General features: G+C 38.4%; 1 protein-coding gene across 1 annotated transcript in view; it reads right to left on the minus strand.

The window, feature by feature from the left end:
• The window catches only part of ZFAND3 (zinc finger AN1-type containing 3), a 133,796-nt gene extending 110,441 nt beyond the window's left edge, over positions 1-23,355 (minus strand). Inside the window, exon 1 of the mRNA XM_041476775.1 lies at positions 22,993-23,355. Coding sequence (XP_041332709.1) covers positions 22,993-23,063 — 71 coding nt within the window. The 5' untranslated portion in view covers positions 23,064-23,355. The remainder of the gene's footprint in view (positions 1-22,992) is intronic.
• Between the last annotated feature and the right edge of the window lie 1,069 nt (positions 23,356-24,424).

Consider the following 24,424-nt stretch of genomic DNA (forward strand, 5'->3'; position numbering starts at 1 on the left):
GTTGTTTGGTTGGTTTTGAGGTTTCCTCAAGCTATGATTAAAACATTAAACATTAAAGATTTTTTAATATCTGAAAATTTCAGCTCCTCCCTACATCTTCAACACAATTTCCAAGACCCAAGCATTACCCAGGGAATGCTGCTCAATGCCCTTCTTTTTCTTCACGTAAGGGATTCTGGAAAGTTAATGAGTTAACAATGTTGTAGAGTTCAGTAAATGAACTGCAAGTAAATGTGCTCTTTTGCTCAAATCCTATGATTCATATGCCCAGGAGGAACAGCTACCTTAACTCTACTTTATCCAGCTATGTTGCCTGAAAACTCTTCTCAATTTTACTTTGAATAGAAAAATGCTTAAAATAAATTTAACTGGGCTAAAGAACTACACATTAAAAAATAGATTGTAAAAACATCCTGAGCCATATGACCCGAGCCATAATGTCCAGAATTTTTGGCTGAAAACAGGAAACAACTTTAAAATAATGTAATGCACCACAGTGTCTATGTCTTGCATTTTCCAGCATTCTGAATGCAAGTGCATGATCTCCAAGAGCAATCACAACAGAAACAGTACTCCAAGTTTTTTTCAGAAAGAAAAAAACATCTTAAATACCTCACTATAATTCTAGAAGGAGAAAAAAAGTTATTTACTAAATGCAGATTTTAAACTTGACTACGACTGATATAATATGAAATACTAAAATATTATTAAATCTTCTCATTACCTACAGTTAGCTTAAAAGACTGGTCTTTCTGTAATTCTAGCCATACAATTTGGTTCTACTACAGAAGAATTAAGTTTATTAAGTTACTGTAGTAAAGCTTTTTCAAAACACAGATGAAGAGTACCCTATGCATTTTTTTAGTAGACAGTATTCCAGTCCTTGCAATTTTCTTTTATCACATGTTAATTCACATTAACATGCACCTGACTCACTGAAAAAAACTAACATATTACTAGTCTATATTTATTAGTTTCTTCAAAGACAAAAATTGAAACTCTTCAAACAAACACTCGATACAAGAAGAACTCTCTGCTATGGGAAACCTTACTGAATAAACCTTTGCATGTTTAACTTTCTCTGTAAATAATGAAACAAAAGGAAACAATTAAACAAAAGCATTTTGAGTCTTAATATGTAAATGTTAATAATTATACAGATGCTTTTTCTTTTTTCTTTTAAATAGACCAACATCTTTCCATTCTCTTTTGCAGCTATATGGTCACTACTACTGTCGTGACATTGATCAGGAAGTCAACAGCAAGAAGTATCTTCCGTAAGAACTGAAATAAAATGAGCACAGTACACAAAAAACAACCCAGACAGCATCAGTGCTGAATTGGATCTATCAGACAAGTGTTGCAATGTCCTAATGGAACACTGGCTTTTTTATGCTAGTTTATTCTGAGTTTCTTATTTTTGCATTTTTCAACTCTCCATACCTTTTCAAAATATTACATAAAACTACATTTCTCAAAATTCTAAAAGGAAGCAACAGCATCTGTTTCCACATATTCAGATTTGGTAGTTAATATAGCTATCCCAGCAAAACACTATTATTTAAAATATCCAAGTGCTGGGGATCTTGTCAGTCCTCAATTGTTTTGTTTCTGACTGTGACCAAAAACTGTTCTCTGTGCATGTTCGACTGCAGCATGCCTGAAAATCAATCCCTTATATTCCACTATGAACATTTGTACCCATAGAAGTAGAGAAAGGATTGATGGAAGGAACAGATTCACAGATAGATTTTAAGTATCTTTCTCCATACAGGCTGTCATCTCAGGCTTAAAGGACTCACTGTTTGAAATTTTAACTAACACTCACCATTGTAAATGCAGCTGCTGTTATCCCTGACACAGAACAAATTATTCCTTATGCTGTCAATCAGCACTGCTCACAATCTACTACAAGCATATTCTAATCACTTTTGCATGGGCTAACTTCCAGCTACCACCCATCATACCTGGGGATTTGTTAAATCATTCCTAGGATTTGTTAAATTGGAACCAATGGCATGAACTCTGTTATTTACTTGATTACTACCTGAGAAGACAGTCAGATCTACAACAAAAATCACTCTCTAATCAGAAGTTTAATCTTTATTTTCTTAAAGGTATTACGGTGAATTGGGTGCAAAAGAAATAATGCAGGTGTCGTGATATGTATGCAACTACAGCCAACTTCAAAAGTATCTTGTACATATAATTCCTAAAATCACTTATTTTCCTGAGAGAAGTTTATGGTGCGAGCTTGGCATGCATTAAATCAAAAGCATTTCTAAGAAAGACCAGCTGTGTCCCACAGTGCTCACTAACACAGGAGGTTATTTCTCACCTGGGTTTTTTTAGCACATCCTATGAGGGACCATCAAATTGTTCCAGTGTATCTAACTGACCTACTAAGAGAAAGTGGACCGGACTCCAAATGTCAGTTTAGTTCTTGGCTGGAGTTCAGCTATTTTTAAAGTCCGCAGAACTTTAAAAAAAAAAACTAAATATTAGATATGGCAATAAAAAAGCAGCAAAGAAAGTTGGGGAGAGACTGCTCACCTTTTATTAGATGGTGCTCACTTCCCCTTAGCCTTCACACTTAACCAAGGTCAGAAAATTAAATTTACTGTTTGTTCAATAAAAAAGTGTTAATGACTCAATATACTTTCAAATACACAATCAGTCTAAAATCCATGGGTTGTACGCAGCACCCTTAAAATGATGTGGCACCACAGAAAAGTACCCACAGAGGCAGGAGTTACCCAAGTGCCTATCTGCTGTGTAAACAAAATCTGTACTCCAGGTCTCTGCTAGTTTACACTAAACATATATAATTCTCTAGGCACTCTAACATCTGTGAAACATTTTACAACTCAGACTATTGGCACACATGGGTTTCTGCTGTTGTAAACGCTGAATTGGCTGAACTACCAGAAACACTAAAAAGAATTTAATGTATAAAGGAAATGCGTTACAGAAGCAGGCTACTACACTCCAGTACCAATGGGTGAGTCACAACAGGACTTAACAGCAAGTTCAGAAGATCTTCCCTCAGCTCTACAAAAATCCAAGTTAAATACATAACCTGCTTACACTTGCATTGCAAGGCTCCAGTGAATGCCATCTGCAGTGGGCACTACTATACGATAATTTTGACTGTAAATGCCCATGTCTGCAAATAAATCTATAGGGAAGAAATACCACTCACCAAAATTAGCATTCAGTAATCAAATACATTTATTGATGTGGTAGTCTTTTGTGTTATTAGAAGGGGAAATGCTGAATACTGTATTAAATGAAACGGCATCAATATTAGAACTTAGCATATTACAGGATTCAGTATCATGTCAGCAAAACAACCCAGAAAACTTACCCAGTATAGAAAAGAAAATATGAGCAATTACACAAGCATGTATCTGTTTGCCTCCTTTTTACACTGTATTACAAGAAACCTGGTCTATTTTTTTCTGCTTTTCTTTTCAGCACAATAAAACTAGCAAATCAGAAGGTGAGAGAATGGACATAATGGAAGGTATTATTACCAAGGAAAGAATCTATAAAAACAAATATGAATATTTACTATATTTAAATAGAATGAGAGTCATTCACAAAATGCTTGAGAAAGGCCAAAGTTAATAAAATCGTAATTTTGACTCACTTCCTGCTCCCTCAGTAAAGGTTTACAGGAACCCCCACTTCTGCTCTTGAGACTAGTAACTTCAGCAGAAGCTAGTTTGACAGGCCGACCAGATCTACTGAAAAATTTCAGTCTTTAAGTGTCTCTATAAAGGTTAAAATAACAACACAATAAAAGCAAGTAAGACACTTTCTTTCAGTAGTCCCTTTTTAAAAAGGTAAGTCACTTAGTATTTTCAAATGGCTGGGGCTTCAGATTCCAGAATTTTATTCTCCTCCAAATTTCATTTGCAGGTCATCTGAGAACTTTAATTATTGGACTTTCTAAACATATATAAAGCTTTTGCTTTTCAATATATTACATAAGGAATTTTGTTTCCCTATATCTTAAAGTTTAAAAAAATGTAACACACCTTCTTTGCTAAAGTCAGCTATGACAGATTAAATGTTTAATTTAGTAAGGAAACACTAAGGTCCATGACTTCAATGTAAGTGAGATACACAGATATAGAGAAATATATATACACATGTCACAGAATAGTCTGAGTTGGAAGGGAACAAGTCCAACTCTTAAAGTAAATGGCCCATAGAGGGATTGAACTCACAATCCTGGCATTATTACCACCATGCTCCAACTGAAATAGAAATATACATCTATAGATATATATTTATCTCTTTATATGTATATATATATTTTATATATTTATATATTTTTATATATTTCTATGTATATTCGTATTAGTATACTGTTAATGTTGCCAGTTTATGGCTTGTGAAATGTGCTGTCTGGAAACCTGAAACTGACCAGAAATCATAAGCTCAAGCAGTCAGCTCTTGGCTTTCGTAATGTAAGAGCACAAAGCAATACAAAGATATATTGCTTAAAAGTCATTTTCTCTAGACAACTTTCTAAACACACATTAAACCTTCACACTTGAAATAAAATGCCTTAAAATTATGAAACAATGCTCTTCCCTGTTACAATACTCACTCTAGGGGAAAAAAGAAGGGGAAAAAACTTAACAAAAAGCAACCCAAAAAACCTCAACAAAAATCCACAAATCCTCCATTTCCCCAGCCATCTTACACTATTTTTGCTATTAAAGCTCATTTTCTTCCTATTTGTGAACCAGTGACCAACACTTTCCTAAAGCTTCAAGATGCAAACAGAATTCTAGCTTGCATTTAACTACATCACCTTTCATAGTTTACCCATCAGCTATAGCAACATCACTGTAAGGAGTTTCAGAGGAATAAAAGTTATATTCAGTTTTGTATTTTTGCTACTCTGCAAGAAAACCATAACTACACTGCAGGTTTCATTTTTCCTTTATAACACCTATACTAAAACTGGTCACACAATGTGGGCAAGGTTTGTTCCTGTAATACAGTGTGAACATTTCATCCCAGAACACAGGGTCCAGAAGCCTCCCCAATAATAGTGACAAAATGGTCCAAATGAAAAAAAAAAAAAGTTTTTGAACTACCTGTTTCTTACCTCTCAGCTGCCAATGGGACAGACTGTCATATCTGTCTTTCCATGTTCTGCTTTTTGTTCCCTAAAGGCAAGCGTCTTATTTTGAATCATCACTTTCAGTTAGAATAGAAGTATTACATCTACGGTTTAAAAAAAAAATCCTGTGAATTGGAATACTCAATTGAATACTCTGGTCTTCATTCTTCAGTGAAGTTCCCTGATGTACAAAGCAATGCACTCAAACATCAGTCCCAAAGTTTTCAAAAATTTTTATCTTACTGTTATACAGCTGAAGGTCAGCGACTGCAGCTGTACTTCTGGCATTTATAGCATAATAAGAAAAAAATGTTGTATGATTTTATAGAAGTGTATCAAATAATTCGAAGGCTGCTTAGGGGAGGGCAAAACACCTCCAAAAACATTTGCCTTCTCCATAAAAGCTGTTTTGTATGAAAGCTTTACCTTCTGTTGATACCACATGTAATTACACAAGCAGAATTCATGTGGATGGAGTAATGCGGGTTTTTTCACTACTGACTCATCTTCCAAGTTACTGAGGCTTTTGAAACTGTACTGAATCAAACATCACACCCTGGAACATCAGAGCTTACAGCTTGTCTGGACTCACGGACTACTTCTTACCCAGTGTAGGTATCCACATCACTGAAACTAGAGGGGCTTTTTTGGGTGCATTTATTATGGCAAACACTGCTGGTAAAGGCAAAAATATTCCAAATACCTTTTAAGCTCACAGAATCAAAGGTTAAACATACATACTAATGACTATTAGTCCATTATACATACAATAGCTATTGTCCTGCCTCTCTGCCCTGTCACCTCTCCTCCAAATTTAGGAAGGAAGTATGGGAATTTGAAAATCTGCTGATTCAGGATACCCAAACTTTAGTATATTTTAAACACCTTTTTCTTCCATTACCATCATCTAAATTATTCCACTCACACTAGTCAATGTGTTCAGTAATCCTGTCTTGTCCCCTACTTCAAACAATTTATCTGATCACTCTGTTCAGGAAAAATTCTACTGCTACCGGTGCTGCCAGATTCCATGAGATACTCAAATATATTGCACAATGAGGCTACAGAGAAATTCACATAGGAGTTAAAATGCAACAGAATGAACCCACTACATTTAGGATTTCCAAATTCTTCCCTCAAACTTGTAGACCATTTTGCAGGCTGTAAACACACACATGCAAAAAATCCACAAAAATTTACTGTATCATTCTGAAGCACAATAAATACTTGAGGGAATTTCCAGCTCAAAAATGAAAATAAGTCAAATTATTCAAAAATTTGGTATACTACTATGGGGTCTGTCAAAAAATAGTCATAAATAGAATGTGAACATACTGCTGATAAAGTGTTTCTTCCAAAACAGTTTACAATCAGAAACAACAGTAGGTTACTGTGGCATAATGCATCTTACCAATGGGGAAAACATTTATATTTTTGTACACACACAAGATGACCTCTGCCAGTAATTAAACAAATGAAAGAGTAACCAGTAAGAAGTAAAAAAACCAAAACCTGCCTTAAGTTTTTATTAAATAATTATTTTGAAACCACAAAAAAAAAAAAAACAAACAAAAAAAAAAACCCTGCACTCCTGTCCACAGCCATAAAAAAACATTTCATATGGATATTCAAAAATATTAATGTCACTATGTATTTATTACTTATTTTCAGATGGGCAAACCAGGGACAGAACCACAGTTAGTTATCTTATTTCATGATATTCCTTGAAAATGTTCTAAATTTTTAGTACAAGACTGAATGTGAACTACAGATTGCATATACAACAGTTTTTGCTCTGTGGTATTTACATTTGGGGAAAAGATTAAAATGTAAAACTATATTATTTATTTCTAAATGTAACTCCTTTCAGAGTTGTTTAAAGCTGGTTCAATATTAAACATTTTGTTTAATATTTATAACACTGTTTTCTAAAAGAAATGGACTACACAACTACATTTTAAATGCACTTAGGTCAAATCATACATAAGCCTATCCAATGCTGCCTCTGCCACTGAAGTAAATCACCCCATTAAGATATTCACCACAGTTCTGGCTCTGGATTCAGTCCTACAAACCTACAATCACTGTTTGATCACATTATGTAAGTATGGATGGTAATGTAACATTTTCAAAGGCTCCTGAGTATCAAGGAGGTTTAACACACAAGTCATTTAAATGCTTTGAAATAATTTCTTGTATTTAGATTTTCACTGAAGGACACTCAGTTACAAGAACTGTTTGCTTTGTTACTCATGAAAGATAATGAGTTTGGTTTTAAACCAATCACACTATTTTCAGGGCATCTCTAACTAGGTAAAAGGCCCTCCCAGGAAATCACTCAAAACTCAAATTGCACAAGGAAAAAAAAATACAACAGACTCTATGATTCTATATAAGAATTCAGTTGTGTTTACATCAGTCTTAAGCTTTTCAATATTTGAAAGTGTACAAAAACAAGTTCAGCAATAGAAACACAGAACACAAGACTGTAAGACTCTCTAGAATGAAAACGCCCATTGATTCATGATTTCTCTCAATGTAAAGTAATATTGTTCCATTTTCATGCTCCCAAGGTGTAGTGAGAAATTTTAGCTGTTTTTCTCACTAATCTCTTTCAACCTTATGCCTTTCAGCATCACCTCACTCCTCCTAATGACATAAGAGAGGGAAAACAATGCTTGAGCTCTTTCTTACTGTTTTTCTCCCAAAGATGAAGTTTGATAATAGCCATCCACTGCAACAAAAAGCTGTTCTGTGCTTCCTTTGAAATTGAGCGCAAATGACTCCTCACAGGTTGTACAGCGTGCAAGCAACGCTGCTCTCTGCTCTTACCCATGCAAATTTTGCTCCTCTAAGTAGCAAATTATATATCCAGTAGAGATCATTCAGCATTCTTCATACACACCTTCCATTCACAAATCTCCATTTATGTTTGCAGTAGGAAAACAAATAACTTGATTTTCAATCTCCTTTGCATTTTTCCTGACTTTAGACTTTTGTAGCTGAACTCATTTGTATCTCTACTAGACACAGGTATTTCCTGCTCTATGTTGTATCACATATGTTTTATGTGCTTTGGAAAAAAATTCCATTTTAGGATTTTGAACTACTCTAGTGCAAAACACACTGATTTATTAACAGTTGATAATTCTGCATAATGTCAACTTGACAAATTGTTTTTCCAGTTTAGGGAACTTTCTGTGTCCCAAAAGTATAAATAAATATTTTCATGTGATTGGTATTCCAAGTTTAGGTTTAGTAGAATGGAAGTATTCATGAAAAAAGTATTTATCTTACATTTCAGTCTCTCTGTGGCAGCAGAGAAAAAAAAATCCTCTGAAAAGCAGGATGTACATGGCTATTACTTGCAAATTGTAACAAATCACGTAAAGCTCAAAGAAACAAGCAGAAGCTTTTCTATTTTTAAAAACCCAGCATTTCCTATTTATCGTCTTAGTAATGCAGCAATATAAGAAAGTGTTATTCAAGAAAGTAGCAAAACATAAACAAAACCTGCTAATCTCATTTCCTCTCAGCATCCAACTAATGAGAAATGCAACTAAGTAAACACTATGCATGCTAAATGACAGGGGGTTAGTTAAGTGTTTAGGTCAATCATCAAACGTGCTATCAACAGCAGTAGGTCTTGTTTGGAAACAACTTTGACATAACATTTGGAAATAACTTTGACATTGATTAGCTGAACTTTGATTAGTTCAGCTTATCAATGACCCACAAATCTGAACTCCCAAATTTAAGCAGACCAATCTACTTTTGCATTTTAAACATATAAGTTCTGTTAATTCATAGAATTAATTGAAGTACTTAAAAACTACATAAAATCCATCAGCAGCCTCTTTTAAGTAAATAATCAGGATCTCTTAAACATCTTAAACCTTACCCTCCAATGTCCTACTGACTCCATCGAGATTTAAAGCAAAATTGTAAAAAGCATTGGTGCTTACCATTCTGTAATGTGTTTCTTGCTGTCATAATTCAATTGCACATAAGCAGTGAGGTTTTTTCCTAAAGAGTTTTAAGCCATACGCGGAGAAGTTTCTACATAAGTGTCTACATAAGATAGATCACACTTTGTGACTAGCCACTTGACATTTTCCATATAAATTTATAACTAAAGCCTTTATGCAAGTGCAGCAGAACTAAAATTTTATGGCTGGAGGACAGACAGAACAAGGTCATCCAAAACTATTATATTCTTTCCTTGACAAAAATAAAAATACCTAGGTTTTTCTTTTGTACTTGGAGAACTTAGAAGAAAAGGCAATAAGAGAACTAAAGGAATAACCAAAATATGAACATGCTTTACCTTCCCCCTTTATATCTCCTTTAAAATTTTGCCAGCCTAAATTTATTCTCAAGTGTAGATACTTGCAGACAGTCTTTCTCATATGGTGCCATGGAAGCTGAGTCAAGAGCTCTTCTTCCACTGCTGTTCAGGTGAAAGCCCCTTCAGTAAGACCACAGCTACTACAGAAGGCAGTGTGGACCAGCTATAGGGGCAGCTCACCCTTCTCCACTATGTTTGCACTGGTCATCTGATGGGAAGTGGAGGAAATGAGCTGCTGCATGTGCAGAAGTGGCTGACAGGTCAGGGAACAGCACTTTCTAAACAGGGAGTCAGTGATGTGAAGATGGGATGAGACCCCCTCTGTAATGCATTGTGCCTTTCTCCTATTTCACACAGCACACTTCCGAGGTCTCAGGCAACTGCATTTCAATTACCAAGGTAAAAAGAATTCAGAATGCACATTTTGCTTTAAAGTTCAAGGGTTTTAAACATCTAGTAAAAAAAAAAAATCCTTCATCCTATATCCTTCATCCCAAGACAGGAGAAGGAAACCTTTACACAGGGTGATATTTTGGCTTTTCCAACTTCAGTGATCCATGCTAATGTAAACTGTAATCTTCACAGCTGTCATTTTCACAAGTAGCTTTTACTATTTTCTAAGTGTTCGAAGTAGACAGCCCAGAATTATTTACATGAACAAAAACAAGGGCATCACAGCACTCAGAGAAACTACTATTAGTCTCACCATTTTCCTATTTTAGAATAACATGAAGAAAGTGTGGGAACAAGCCTCAACTTCTTATTTTCTTCTAATAATGGAGACTGAGAGAATAAATCACAATCAGTACATTTATGTCATCCAATTCTGACAGTGGGAAGTCAGGGCCAAGTTAAATATTTTATTCTCATGCATGCAAACAGCAAAGGCTCTTTCATTAGAGCAGCTTTTTATGCATCTCTGAAGGCAATCTCAGGCAAAGGCACAGTAAGCAAGCAGAGTGATCATTAACAGCAAGCAACACAAATGAGCCTCGAAACCTTACCTCATCCTGAACTCTCATCCAAGCTATGTGTAACCTTCTCAGTACACAAGAAGAACAAGCAAGTTTTAACCACCTAACCACTGGGCCAAGCTGTAGCTGCAAACTGCAACTCTACTGCTTCACTAACCACATCAAATTAATGCTGACTCCTAAACAGAAGCAGGAGTTAAAATGAGTTTTAAAAATTAAGCAAGCAGCAGTATCAGCCCATAGCTCTTCAATCACCTCTAGTCTTCAAGTAAAATAAAAAAGAAAATCTGGTATTTCCACAATTCTGCCTGACTTTAGGTTTATAATCATAGAACTGTGCACCTTGTTCAGTTGCATCCTTCACACATGGAAAGCCTCTTATGAAAGGAGTCCACAGAATCTTCTGTCACTGTCCGTTTACACTAATGCATGACAGAAGTCTGGGAAATTTAGTGACATAGAACTAAAAAAAAAATAGTGTCTTCAGCTATTAAACTAGTGAACAACAAATTACTAACTTCATGTACATTGTTTTCTTGTGCTCTTACTTCCCAAAACTTTTACCCAACATCTAACCCTGTGCAAACAGTAGGCTGGCAGATGACAGTTCTGGATTTTTAGCTAAGCATAATTTTCCTCCAGTCAATTCATGTGTATGATTTTGCTCTGTTTTGGGAAAGTAAAATACTACCTGTACCCACTCAAAGAAAATGTTTACACTTGCCTAATTCAACTAGACTCAAGGCAATTACAACACATCTATAGCTTTTTTCTAGATGGTACAAATCGAACAGTTCAATCTTTTGTGGTAAGGAGAACACCGCATCTAGTGCTTGCTACATATCATGGCAGAAATAGGGGTTTCTGAACAACATACACAAGAAAATAGCTGAAAAAAATACAGAAACATTAAATCAGGCCACCTGTCCTGGCAGATAGAACACACGCGTCTTTCATGTCACTGCTGCACCCATGATGACCTAAGGATATGGGCAAGACTGATTTTGGAGACAGAGGTAAAATCTAGGTATATACTCAGAAAAAGTGGATTAACTTTCCCATACGCTGAAGAAATGCCTGTGCCTCCAAAAGCTGGTCAACTTTTTCCAAATTAAGTAGTCAGCTGTGCTACTAAAAATGTAACACTTACCTTCAGAATTTGTCCTACAGAATGATGAGGGACAAGAAAACTAAGACAAAGAAAGTTATGCACCACTGATTAACCAGCTAATAATCCCAAGATGAGGATCATGTTCACCATTTCCCATACCTCCTTCTGTAACTGCCTTCACGGACACCTAAAGAACACAAGTCCTTGAAGCCTCCATTTGTGTCAGAACTTTACTAGGTAACCTTAAAAGAAGTATGAATCCATTTGGGCCACAAACTGATTTAAATACTCACTGGTTGTTTAGCAGCCTTAAATAATCTTTAAAAATAATCATTTAAAAATATAATAATAGTCCTCAAAAATAATTTAAAAAAAACCTTTTCTTTATACAAGTTTGCAAAAAACATCTTGCTAGCAGAAGTCAGAAAGCCACTCTGAATCAGCAAACTGAAGTAATAAGGTCAAAAAGAATGCTAATAAGAAAGCAGCTAAATTGCTGTCTCAATGGCATCTAGGAGTGTGATGGAAACTTGATCTGGAAGGCGAGAGGGGGGTAACACAGAAAGCAGCAACAACAACAAAAAATTATAACAATCTCCGAAAGCTGCAGATTTAAGTTTCTCAAAGCACTGAACTAGTTTGTTTACTTTGGGATTCCAATTACAGCAGTTTCAACACCAACCAGTACTTTCTGTTATGTGAATTTCAGCTGCACTTCAGCTAAGGCCACTGAATTTTAAATTGTAATGCTGGAGTTCTTGTTATACCACTGAGTGATGGCATTTTCAGTATAATATAATGTATCAATTTGCTATATAATAATATACATCACTGTAATACACATCACTGTGGTTTTGTTTTTACCTTTTGAATCTCTCTTTGCAAGTCACTTGAGCAGAACAGGAAGTGTTAATTATTCACCAGAAAGATTTCTGGTCTTTCCTGAATTAGTCACACAAGAACTTTAATAGTCGAAGGAGAGACTGCATCACAGAATAATGGATAATAATGGGGTCCTATCTTCATCAAGAGAGTGCTGCAAAACCATCTGAGACTCACAGATGTGTAATGCAGGCAGTTCTTGCTCTTCTAATTGCATAGCAACTCTTCTGATTGAAAGAGATTTCCTCCACCCACCACAAACACTTCCTTCTACATGAACCACTGGGAAACAACATGTCAATGGGTCAATACTGTCCTACAGCAAGTTCTGATTTAAAACAAACACTTGTTTCTGAATTAAAATACTCCTTGCTCCTAAATACTGCTTGCTACAATATCTCTCATTCAAAGTTCATAAAGCACTGTGGAATTGAATGAAGATTCACAAATGAAAACAGAGAGAGTCCATGCAGAGAAAAGCATGGACAGACTGTGACACACTGTATCAGCAGCAGAAATAGCAATAAATCCTTTCCAAACTTAAATGTAAGAAACGGATTTTTATCAAAAAAAATAACATCCTACTACCCACATCATTATAGGTTTATAGTCTCTAAAGTCTTGTAATAAAAAGATGTCTCAAAAAAAAAAATCAGCATTAAAGCAAAACATCTAAAGCAGTACCCAAGAGAATGTTAAACAGGAACACATGCAATGTCCTAAATAAAACAACTGCTAATAAACTACAGTCAAAATAAGAGAAGAATATATAGTGACATTCAACACTATATGCAGAGCCATTCTAACCTCTAACTTGATGTTAGATTCTGGAAAAGAATTATACTTCAAAATAGATATGCTAGGAGTATCACAAACACTCCATATATTTGACAACACCAGGATTTAACAAGCAGCAGAGTTAGTCCACTTTCCTAAATTAATGGAGTCAACCTGCTCCATCTTAATTATTATTTCCAAGGCAAGTTTAATTTCAATTATTTTGCCAAGACACACTAATCACAAAGTCTCAATGCCAAGAAAAATATATTCAAAGTGTGTAAATATTGTTGTTAATTGCTTTCTTTCAAAAGTTCAAAAATGAGTCAGCACCTAGGGAAGGTACTAAGTACATATGGACTAATCCTAAAAGCCCTTTATAAGTTACAACAAAAATGATCGTTTGTCCACACATCTATGCAAAAAAATTAAAAAACCCCAATATTTCTTCAAAGAATTTTAAATGTATTTTAAATTTTGTAAAATTCTGAGCATTTAAAAAAATTAAATTATGATGCTTTTTTCCTACTAAAATGGAGTAATTATATTAACATGCTTACAAATTAAATTTGGAGAGAATCTTCATTATGGAAACAAGCTATACGATAATTGCTTTAACTCCTTCACAGAAGTACACAGTCAAAGTTTATTCTAAAAATAGAGATTAATAGATTTTGAATTGATAAACATGTTAACAATTCAGGGGAACACTTGAAACCCATCTACATGAATAAGCAAGCATTTGTTAACACCCGGACAATTCTGGAAACCATTATTGTCCATTAGCTCACTGAAGGAGATCACTAAGGAAAAGGTAACAGTGGGGCATTAAGCAATGAACCAGCATTACTAACACCTCATCCTGCAAACTGATGTCAGCAATACCCAACCTAGAACTCTTCTTGCTTCAGGTAAAAAAATGCATTTCACTCGGTAATAGTGGATAATTGTTAAAGAAAATTTTCAAAGACACTTAATTGATTTATCAAAAAGCCAGGCTCCTTAATATTGACATTATCTTGGACCAAAATAGCATCTAATCAATAGTTAGAGGACAATACAGTTTCCAATACTGAGGGACTCTGGCTAAATGACAGCATTTTGCATACTTATATATGCAGCTTCCTCTGAGACACCTCTGAATATAATAATTAGAGATAAAAATGCTGCAGTTATGGCGACAGAGTTGATGTCAGTAACATTCATATTGTGAAGGACTGTTATGTTTTAGCAATTAAGTCAATGAGCACATGACTTTGGATTCTGCTTTTCCAAGGGCATAACTAGGTGGTTATCATGACACCAGCCTGCTTTTCGTTCTTTTAAGCACTGCTTCAAATCTAGTATTGTGCTCCTTTCTCCTCCCCCTCCCATAGATGGTTAGTATTTAAATAGGACTTTCAACTTAAATAGTACACTCAACTAAGCAGAAGTTAAATATATACATTACTAGGACAGGCCTTCAAATAAACAACTCACCCAACATTAGACACTATATAATCTAAAGAGCCAAGAACTAAAGACAGTAATCATCAACCAAACTCTTTTTCTCTCTTTGTCTAACTGCTTATTAAAATTATTTTAGGAAAACCGGTTTTTATCTCCATTCAAAATTTTTCATTACTTTAAGTTAGTCTCTAATTTACACCACACAAACACTGGAATCCAACACCAGCCGAAGTACCTTTATTAAAGGACATAACACTGATGAAAGTAATATTAGAAATAAACTTCCTTAAAACACTAATAAAAATACTACAATATTTACAAACTGAAATTTATCTTCCTTGCATTGACTTACATTGTTCAAGTTCAGAGCATGCAAATGGTGGCCAGATTAAACAGATGGAGTCAAACAGGATACCTAAAAGTCTTTCATACATAGCATGGAGCAGCATTCCCTGCTGCAGGGAAGACACCAGATGACACACTAAGTGTAAAAATCCATCAACAATTTTCTAATACAACTTCTCTGTACAGGCAAGTACTGCACTTACCACAATGCTACTAGTCAGACGCTATAAACAGAAACTGAACACACAACTGTGAACATCTTCCTTCTCCTCATGGAATACTGCAACTCTTCAACTACCATATTTTCCTGAGTACAGGTAAGGAATAACAGAGTTAATGGAGCTATGAATTACAATACATTGTTTGACATTCAAGATTTAAAAAAAGTGTCAAAAAAAAATAGAAGTTTAACTCCACACTCATTAAGTATATAAACTTTCCACCATTTCAAACAGAAGACCCATCTCTATTACAAGAATAGCTTTACATCAAAATCTTAAATTAGAAGATAATGACTGGGCATTTTTGCAGAACCTAAAAATACCAACCCACTACTTCTGTACATTAATGTCATCTCCACAGCGTGAGATGACATTAATTGGTCATTCACACAAATGTTTCATTTGTCAGAACCATTTACTATTCAATGCATACGGTATCCTCAACAATATTTTGTTATGTGGCCTCTTCAGTGTCCTGAGGAGATGCCATTTTAATATCTGTAGCTACTCTGACCTAAGTTTCTTCACAGATGTATGTTCGAGAGAAGTTGATTGATGCTGCAGCTGCAGCCTGATTTTCAATTCTTCTTCCAAAAGCAAAGAAGGAACTCCATCCTAAAGCAAAGAAGGAACTCCATCCTACCTAGGGAGCCCTGCCTGCTCAAAACAGACAGGAAATATTTCTGACACTTCAGTTGAAAAAGGAGAAAAAAAGAGGGAGAAAATATCAATGGAATTTACCAGCCTAAAGTTGAGATGAAGTTTATCTCAACCCAAATAAGGGTTTCAACATAATCAAGATCAAATACTGTCCAACATTCACAAGACATTTATCTTAACTTCTGAAGTACAATGTTAATTACACCAGCCAGGGTTGCATATTTGAGGAGACACATGAACAAAATTTTTTACTTCAAAGAATATAAGCACTAATTGGCTGAGAAAGTATATCACATTCATAATTTTTACCCACTGGCTATAAAGAAAGACTATGCCTATTTATATGCACTAACTTCAAATTTAAAAAGAAATTAAAATCCAGTAACGGCATAGCATGTTAGTGAAAACATTCAAGTCAAAACCAGACATCTCCAATAAATACATCCATCAGGGATCATTCTCTCTCATTAATGTTTTGCATCACTGATTTCAACACCTTAAAAGAAATAATGAGTTGTGAAGCTTCCACCAATTTGAGACTTCAACAGCTGTCCAACATGCAGCAACAATATTAATATCAAATTTCAACAGAAGCGGTAAATTGTTTGAAATTTATGGAATTAAAATCAGCAGCAGTATTTCCCCAAAACTGATACCTATATTATAACCCTCTGACTGACTGGGCTTATCATCAGAAACTTTTGAGAACTGAAAGCATCCTCATCAAAATGAAGCATTACAATAAACACATCTGTGGTACCATACGACATTTGAACATTTTAGTAATTAGCATTAAGACAGATATTTCCTAGCAGTAACTGTGGAAAAATTGCCAGCACTGCCCAAACAGTAATAGCTTTGACTAATCACAGTTTACAGAAGACATGATAAAGCTTTGTTACACAGGAAGACAGAAACTGGGAAGGTGACCTAGACACAGTAACTTTTAACTCCTCCAAGTTCAAAAAGGAGGACAATCTACTTCTTCCTTGTTTGTTCCACTTGTAAGAACAGCAGCTACGATACTGAATTTCATTCTGACTGATGAGGAAGTTATCATTAAATTAAAAGGTACTGGATATGCCTGTCTATAATTAACATAGCACCCATTTAAAATCAGAAAATATTTATAAAACATTTTATATACAGATTTTGAATAAATTAATGGTTTAAGCAAGAGGGCTTTTTTTTCTCAAATTCTGACTGCAATAAGTTAACAGACATTTTTAATCAAGCAGGCCTATTTCTGGATCTTTTTAAATAAAACGCCCTCATACACCAGCTGTTTGAATTTATGCACTCCTTAGAATTATCACACAGCAAGTTTAAAGGAAAAAAAATCAATTACTTTTTTTTTTCCCCACAGAGAGAATGGTTAAATTATAGAACATCTTCCTGCAGGATATTTTAAGGGTCAAGAGTACATATGGCCTCACCAATTCATTATGCAAATTTACTGAAAAATAGGTAAGACCTACTAAGCTGTACATCTATAAAACAGAGGACAACCTTATGTCAGACTGCCAGAAGCAAAGGAGGTATACCAGATATGCATCACTGCATGCTTGCTCTGTCCTTATGCTTATTCCCTCAGCATCACTTATCACTCAAATCAGAAATAGGGCTGGATGTATCTTTGGTCTGATCCAGAACAGCTGGTTTTCATTAAATAACAAGATCTCCTTTCTGTTTTGTCTATTCTGTTAAGTACTGCAAAAGAAAGCATTGTTTTCACATTCCTAGAAAAGAGCTTATTACAGTTAAAAGTATTAAATCCAGTTCATCTGCTTTTACTTCAAGTGCCAATAAGCCCCATTTCACAAGGTAAGCTTCTACAGCAAATGGAAAACTTAGCAAAAATGTGGCACCTTGCAACTGCAGTTGCAAGTGGCAAGAGCTCACTGTACAAAAAAGTGGATAAAATTTATACCTTTTGACTTCATTTGATATGTCCTTCTAGTTGCATTATGACTGAGGGAAGTCACAATTTATCATTCTTTATCCTGCATATTTTAATTCAAACAGGGAACATGACAAAGCTCAATTCCTCACTACCACTCTCTCCTCAGACAGAAGCGTCTCTATCTCATAATTCTCAGTTTTGTCTAAAATTAGGATCTAAGCAAATTAATTTCAGTTCCTCTCCAACACCTCTTATCATACACTGTAGCACTTTGTAAGAAAGTTGTAAATAAATCAAATTCTCATCAGTCTTTGTTTCTCAGTTAAATAATCTGTCACTTCTATTTCTGCAACACACCAATAGATATATTATTACAGCAGTTAGCACTGGATTTAAATATAAACTGCTTCAAGTTCTTTTATCCAAGAATTTAACAGAGTATTATACAAGTTCATGCATAATATTAAAAAATTAGAATATTAAGGTATTTTTAGTCTTAACCTAAGAGCAAAATAGAGTACACTGTCTCACATAAACTGACAAATTCACTGCTTACTCCAGCATCTGATCCAAAGTGCCAGCCAGTGAAAGCCTGGCTAAGAACTGCATGATCCAAGCCCAGTGAAAACAGATTCTCAGAGGGAAAGATACATATTTCAACAGTTTACTCAAGCTTCATTTAGGAACATCTATGTGAGGTTGCAACAACAATTAAAGCAAAATTAGCTTTAGGGAGGCATTATGCATTTATGATGACCTACACTGCCTGTGAGATGAGACAGTGTTTATTAAAAAGGAACACTGAGAGTTCCTATGGAATGAATAGCAGTAATCACCAAAAAAAGTAAAGAAAAGACTAGTCAAAAAAGAGGCTTCTAAATGGCACATATATATAACCATTGTTTGTTTAGAAGCTAAGAGCAAGCTTTGGTGATATACACTCACAAACTCATCATGTTTAAGTTAAATGATTCACCGTTTGATCAAATGTTTAATTTTAGCAAACAAAATTGAGGAAAGAGCCAGATTGGCATGACAAGGATCTGATGATACATAAGTGACTGGAAAATCCAGACTCAGAAATAAACTCTGAATTGGGCCTGCACAGAATGCTTGGGGCACAGTGTCTCACCACACATATGATGCATGCAGTGTCAGAAAAAGGCAGACCAAATGGCAACATCCTGCAAAAGCCCTGCTGGCATGTTCTCAAATAATATTGCTATCGGTTTTAGCTGACTACAGTACCTTATAGTTGCCAGAACGAAGATGAGATGAAACTAATCATACTGTTTTCAATCAACTTCCTGCTGGCTGCCACCATTTCAAGAATGGAATTAATTTGTTTTATGTTTATTAACATATTTCCTTCTTTTCTGGTTCTAAGGCACTAAATGCAGTGGTATGGTATCAGTCTGGCCAATAAAAAAGATAAGCAGCAGCCACCACACTACAAATAGAATTGTAAAAGTATCACCCTCTCTGACATACTCTTTTCACAATATATGCTACCACCAGCTTACAAGTCCCTTCTACGCATATAACCATTTAACAGTAGTATCCCCAGCCCTCTGATGGTTTCCCTCAAAAATGAAACCTTCATGGAAATCTTGAAAAGTCAAAGGGAAATTGCCAACATGTAGGTCATTAAAGAATCAGCCTCATCTCTAATATGCAAAAAGGCTTAACTGGAATATAATACATCCAGTAATATTTTCAAGTATTTATAAAATCTTCAACCTTGAGGTTGAACCATAAGGGAAAGGCTTCTGAAATCCAGTAGTCTAAGAAAAAAAAAAAAGCAAACATTACATGATTTTATAATTCTCTGGTCCGTTAACCAGGAAAATAAGAAAGCATTTTTCCAGGTCATAAGAATAAGAAGTTAAATACAACATATTTTAGATGAAGAAATCTAAAATAACTTGCATACTGAATCCTTTCCAATCTTTGTATACTAAGACTATTCCAGTAAATAGTGAGATAGTTCCTAATGATGGAAGTTGAAGGAGGGAGAAAGGGGAGCAAAATATTTCCAAACACTAAGTTGCATGAATTTTTCATAAATAACATGAATACTGATGAGGTTTCCCAGTTGAGATTATCTGGGTAAGTGAAATGACTCTGTAAAATATAAAGATCATCTCGGTGCTCCATTTAAACTTTACTCGAGCAGAAATGGCAGACTGGAGATTCTAAAAAGAAGGGCGAGTCTGCAGATTCAAGGATGGATTCCGTGATCTTCAACAAAAGGCAAGCAAACGTTAGTTGTTGACCTTAAGCAGATGTTTCAGAAGTTCTTAACAGCCTCACTCAAAAGTATCTTCTTTCAGCTGTTCATTTTTCAGTCTCTTAGATCTTGAAACATCAAGAGTTTAGTAGTTTTCCAGTCTCTGGAGATCCTTGAAACCTAGAGGATCTGAATTTCTAATATAAACCCAAGTCTTCTAAAAGAAGAACCCCTGCAACTTCAATGCAATAGTACATACTAGTCTGCTCCTGTAATCTCTTTGCATGCCATCACTATCAACACGTGTCTCTGGAGCTACTTCTATCCTGAGTTCAACCAATGAGCAAGCTTTAGCACAGTAACCCACAGCTTACTTCAATTTTAATAATTCTTTCAGTCTTTTCCTTCATATTTCCTGTCATTGTGGCTTACTGCAGAAAGCATGAATCTTACTACAGAGTCCTGTAAGCATCACATAAAATCAATTTTAAAAAAGAAAGGCATGATCTTTTATACTTGGTAAAATCTAGACCTTATTGTTGGACCCCCAGACACAAAATTGCTCTGCTGCTTACCTAGCTGGGGCTCACTCAAGAAGAACTGTGAAAGGGTTCTCAACCATTGCACTGACAGGGACCCAAAAACATACAGCAATACTCTACACTACCTTATTTACAAATTCAATACAAACTACTACATCCAATTACAAGTTTCATAACTTTTCATAGCTTTAAATGTCCTGGCCCTGTTGTTACAAAACGTGACTTGACAGACATTAAGATGACATGAAAGTCACAGATAAGACCCTGTCTTAAAACATATCTTAAAACATGTCATAACTCCAGCTATAGCAAGGGTTGCTCTGGGAACACTTGAAATCTAGAGCAGCAGAATTTCAACTTCACACAAATATAAGTCTTTCTGCTATCACGACTTACTTTCTTCAGAAAGCTGGGATAAAACTGTAACCCCTTAAGAACTCCTGACAATGCAACTTCAATAGAAAGGCGCATGTGCACTGATTTACCAAACAATCTGTTCAAGCACTAGCAAGGCCTAGGTAAATAAGGTCATGTAGTCACTTAAGCTTTTTCAGGACTGAAAAGTACAGCAATCAACTCTGGAAACTGACAGCATCATTTTTTAAAGCGGAAAAATAGATACTTAGTTTGCCACTGTGTATTGAAATGCACCTGGCAAACACTTAAAGAGACTGAAAAACAGACTAATTTGTTCACTGTATTAGTGGAAAAAGTGAGGAAAAACACCCCTGCACGGATGGTACTCTGAAGGGGAAAAAAAAGGGAGGGCAAAAAAAATCACTTGATATCTGCTTGTGCAAGGGAAGCATGTTTAAAAAAAAATCAGCTTTAAAGGCAATGGGTTTTCTTGAGAGCCTCCTGTAACTATTAAGCAGATCCTTGAACACAAAGCACCAGATTTTCTTCTCATTATCAAAACACGCTGAACTAGCCAAGAAGTTGAGCCCAAAGAAAAAGTTCACTTTCAACTTTCTATGATTCTCCCATAAGTATCATGTTACAGAAGTCAGTGCACTGCATTAGAGATAGCAAAACCTTCTTCTCCACTACTTTACAAAAAATATCAGACCCAAATATGGGAGCCTAACAGAACAAAAATAAACAAAATTATTTCCTATGTATTTATAATCTGTCCTGCAAGATCATTCCCAACAGACTATGGCATTTGTTGCAATTCAGGCTTCTGTCATAACTAAAAAATGGGATTTCGTTTAAAATCCTGCCACTTCAATGAACCAACCAAACGTACAGTGACATCACTAAATCACTCTTATTGTATCTTTTTTCTCTCAGCCTCCACTTCCCCAGAGTACCTTAAATTGCATTACATAAATCCCAAGAAGGTACAATCACAGACAAGTGTAAATCTCAGGCGGGCCCTCAAAAGTCTATTTAGTCACATACTCTATGAATTTTCCACAAATAAGAACATTAGGGACTTACGTTGCTGTGATAGACAGTAAAGACATTTTACGATGATGTGTATCTGTGAGAATACCATCTCCCATGGTACAAGTGATTTCTTAAAAATAAAACAGTAACGGAAATATCTTCAACAGACACGACCCTAGAGGTGATAGTTTAGGAAGGAACAGATTTACTCTTTTTTTTTTCACCTTTGGCAAAGAGGAATGACCCCTACTTCCTTCTTCCTAAAAGGATATCAGTAAGCAGCTAACAAGGGCCTTATCTCTTATGAACCACTTCGCTTTCATAAGGTGAATAAAGAGGTATGTTTTTGTCCTTAGCCTTTTTCCCTCATTAGTTATGCTGCCCTGCGTGAATTGCAGCGACAGCTCGCCGTTCGCGGGCACAGCGCAGGGATGTGTCAGGGACACCCGTCAGGGCACCCAGGGGCCCGCATTACTCATCTGCGCCTTTGAGGAGATAAAGGCAGGCCCCGGAGCACAGCCCGCAGCCCCAGAGGAGGGGCGGCCTCTCCAGGAAACCTGCGTGCCTGGGGAAGCGGTCAGGCCTCCCCCGCCGGGCTGCCGGGAAGGCCGCGGTGTCCGGGCGGCGGGGGGGCCGCGGGCGGCTTCGGCACCCCCTCCCCCTCCGCGCCCGGAGGCAGCGCAGCCGCCTCCCCCCGGGGCACCCGCTGCCTCTACGCCAGCGGCCGCAGCCGACACCGCGGTCCAGGCCCCCCGGGAGCCGGCACCCACAGGCACGGAGACATCCCTCTTCCGAAGCGGGGGAACCCCCGCGGCCCGCCCGGCAAGGGCCCGGGGCCGCCCCCTCCCCGCGGCGCGCTGCGGGCTCGGCCCCGCGACCGCCAGCGCCGGGGGTTACGACCTGGCCCGTTCCCCCCCCCCGGCCCGGCCGCGGCCCCCCGCCGCCTCGCCCTTCGCCTGGCCGCCCGCCCCGCTCCGTCCCTCCCCGCCCCAGCCCAGCCCCGGGCCCGGCTCACCCCCAGAAGCCGCAGGGGCAGCGCGGGGGCAGGCTGGGCGCCTTGCTGCGCTCGCTGCCGGCGTCTCCCATGGTGGGGCCGGGGCGCGGGGCGGCGGCGGGCGGGGGGCGCGCGGCTCCCGGCCGGGATTCCAGGCCGGTCAGCTGGAGCCGGGCGGCACCACTGGGGAGGCGGCGGAGGGGAGGGCGCGGGGGGGCCCGGCCGCACCCTGCCGATGGGGCGGGCAGGGGAGCGGAGACGGGGCGGCACGGGGACGCGGAGCTCCGTGCTGCGGCGCCGCCCGCCCACCGGTGCCGGTGACCGCCTCGGTGCCACAGCGGCTCGCGCCCGCCCTCCCCGGAGCGCCGCTCGGCCCCTCGCGCAACAATGCGTGCCCCCCTCCGGCACCGTGGCTCCCCCCGTCCTGAGCGCGATGGTTTCGTCAAGCCACCGAATCAGCTGGGAGCGGCGTGTACCACAGCACATCCCCGGGGGAAGTTTGGGCGGATCGCGTGCGGGAACTGGGTGAGAAGCGAGTTTGGAGGGCACCCATAGGCTCGAGAACAGAACAGGATTCTCAGTGACGAGTCCCAGACGGGGCTGAGGTCCGCAGAGCTGTCTGGAGCCGCTGCCCTCTTTTGCCTCTACCCATACGTTGGGCACACAGTGGTACAGCCAGGGACGGCCGGCGGGGTGGGGGGGCTGGTGTGCCGGTGCCGCTCGCACATGCGCAGACGGGCTCCTGACGCGGAAGTCTGTTGGAGGGAGCGGGTCCCGGGAGGCCGGGCCGGGCCGGTCCCGTGCTGCCGCTCCCGCTGTGCCGGGACCCGCTTCGCCGAGGGGGGCTAGTGAATGTCTTTCACTTGTCCTGGTCGCTGCCAGCGCAGTGTGCCGGGGCCGGGCCGGCTATGCGCGCTCGGGAGCTCTCCCTGGAGGCTGGGCGGCTCTGGGGAGCTCCGGTGCGGTGCAGGGTGAGGACAGGGACTTCTTCCCTTTGGGCTCCGCTTGGACAGAGGTCTGAGGGCCTCGTTTGTCCTTCTGTCTGCCTTCTTATCCTGTAGATGTTCGTCCTCGGTTCCCTCTGTCCGAAATAAAGCCGTGTACGTGTTTGGCGTACTCAGGGTTCTCCTCGCCTGCGGTGAGCAGCACTGGGTGGGTGAGGACACGGAGCAGGCAGGCCGCGCTGGCCCCGCTCCTGGCACCTGCGAGAGGTAAGGTATGGCAGGGAGGGAAGAGCACGGCTGGCACGGTCATTACTGGCTGCCGATCTTTGACGGACAGGAAAGGAGAAGAGAATTTCCAGCACCTGGACTTGAGGGCTGGGTAATGGGGTTTGTACTTCTGGTACTGGTTTAGCCAATAGTATTGAGCAAGTCACAGCCTTGCACTCTGTACCTTGGTTTTGTCTGGGGAATACAAATAGTGCTGACCACCCCCACCCCTCCCCACCAGA

This window comes from Pyrgilauda ruficollis, unplaced genomic scaffold, assembly GCF_017590135.1.
Source record: "Pyrgilauda ruficollis isolate IOZ18807 unplaced genomic scaffold, ASM1759013v1 scaffold4, whole genome shotgun sequence".
Taxonomy (NCBI): domain Eukaryota; kingdom Metazoa; phylum Chordata; class Aves; order Passeriformes; family Passeridae; genus Pyrgilauda; species Pyrgilauda ruficollis.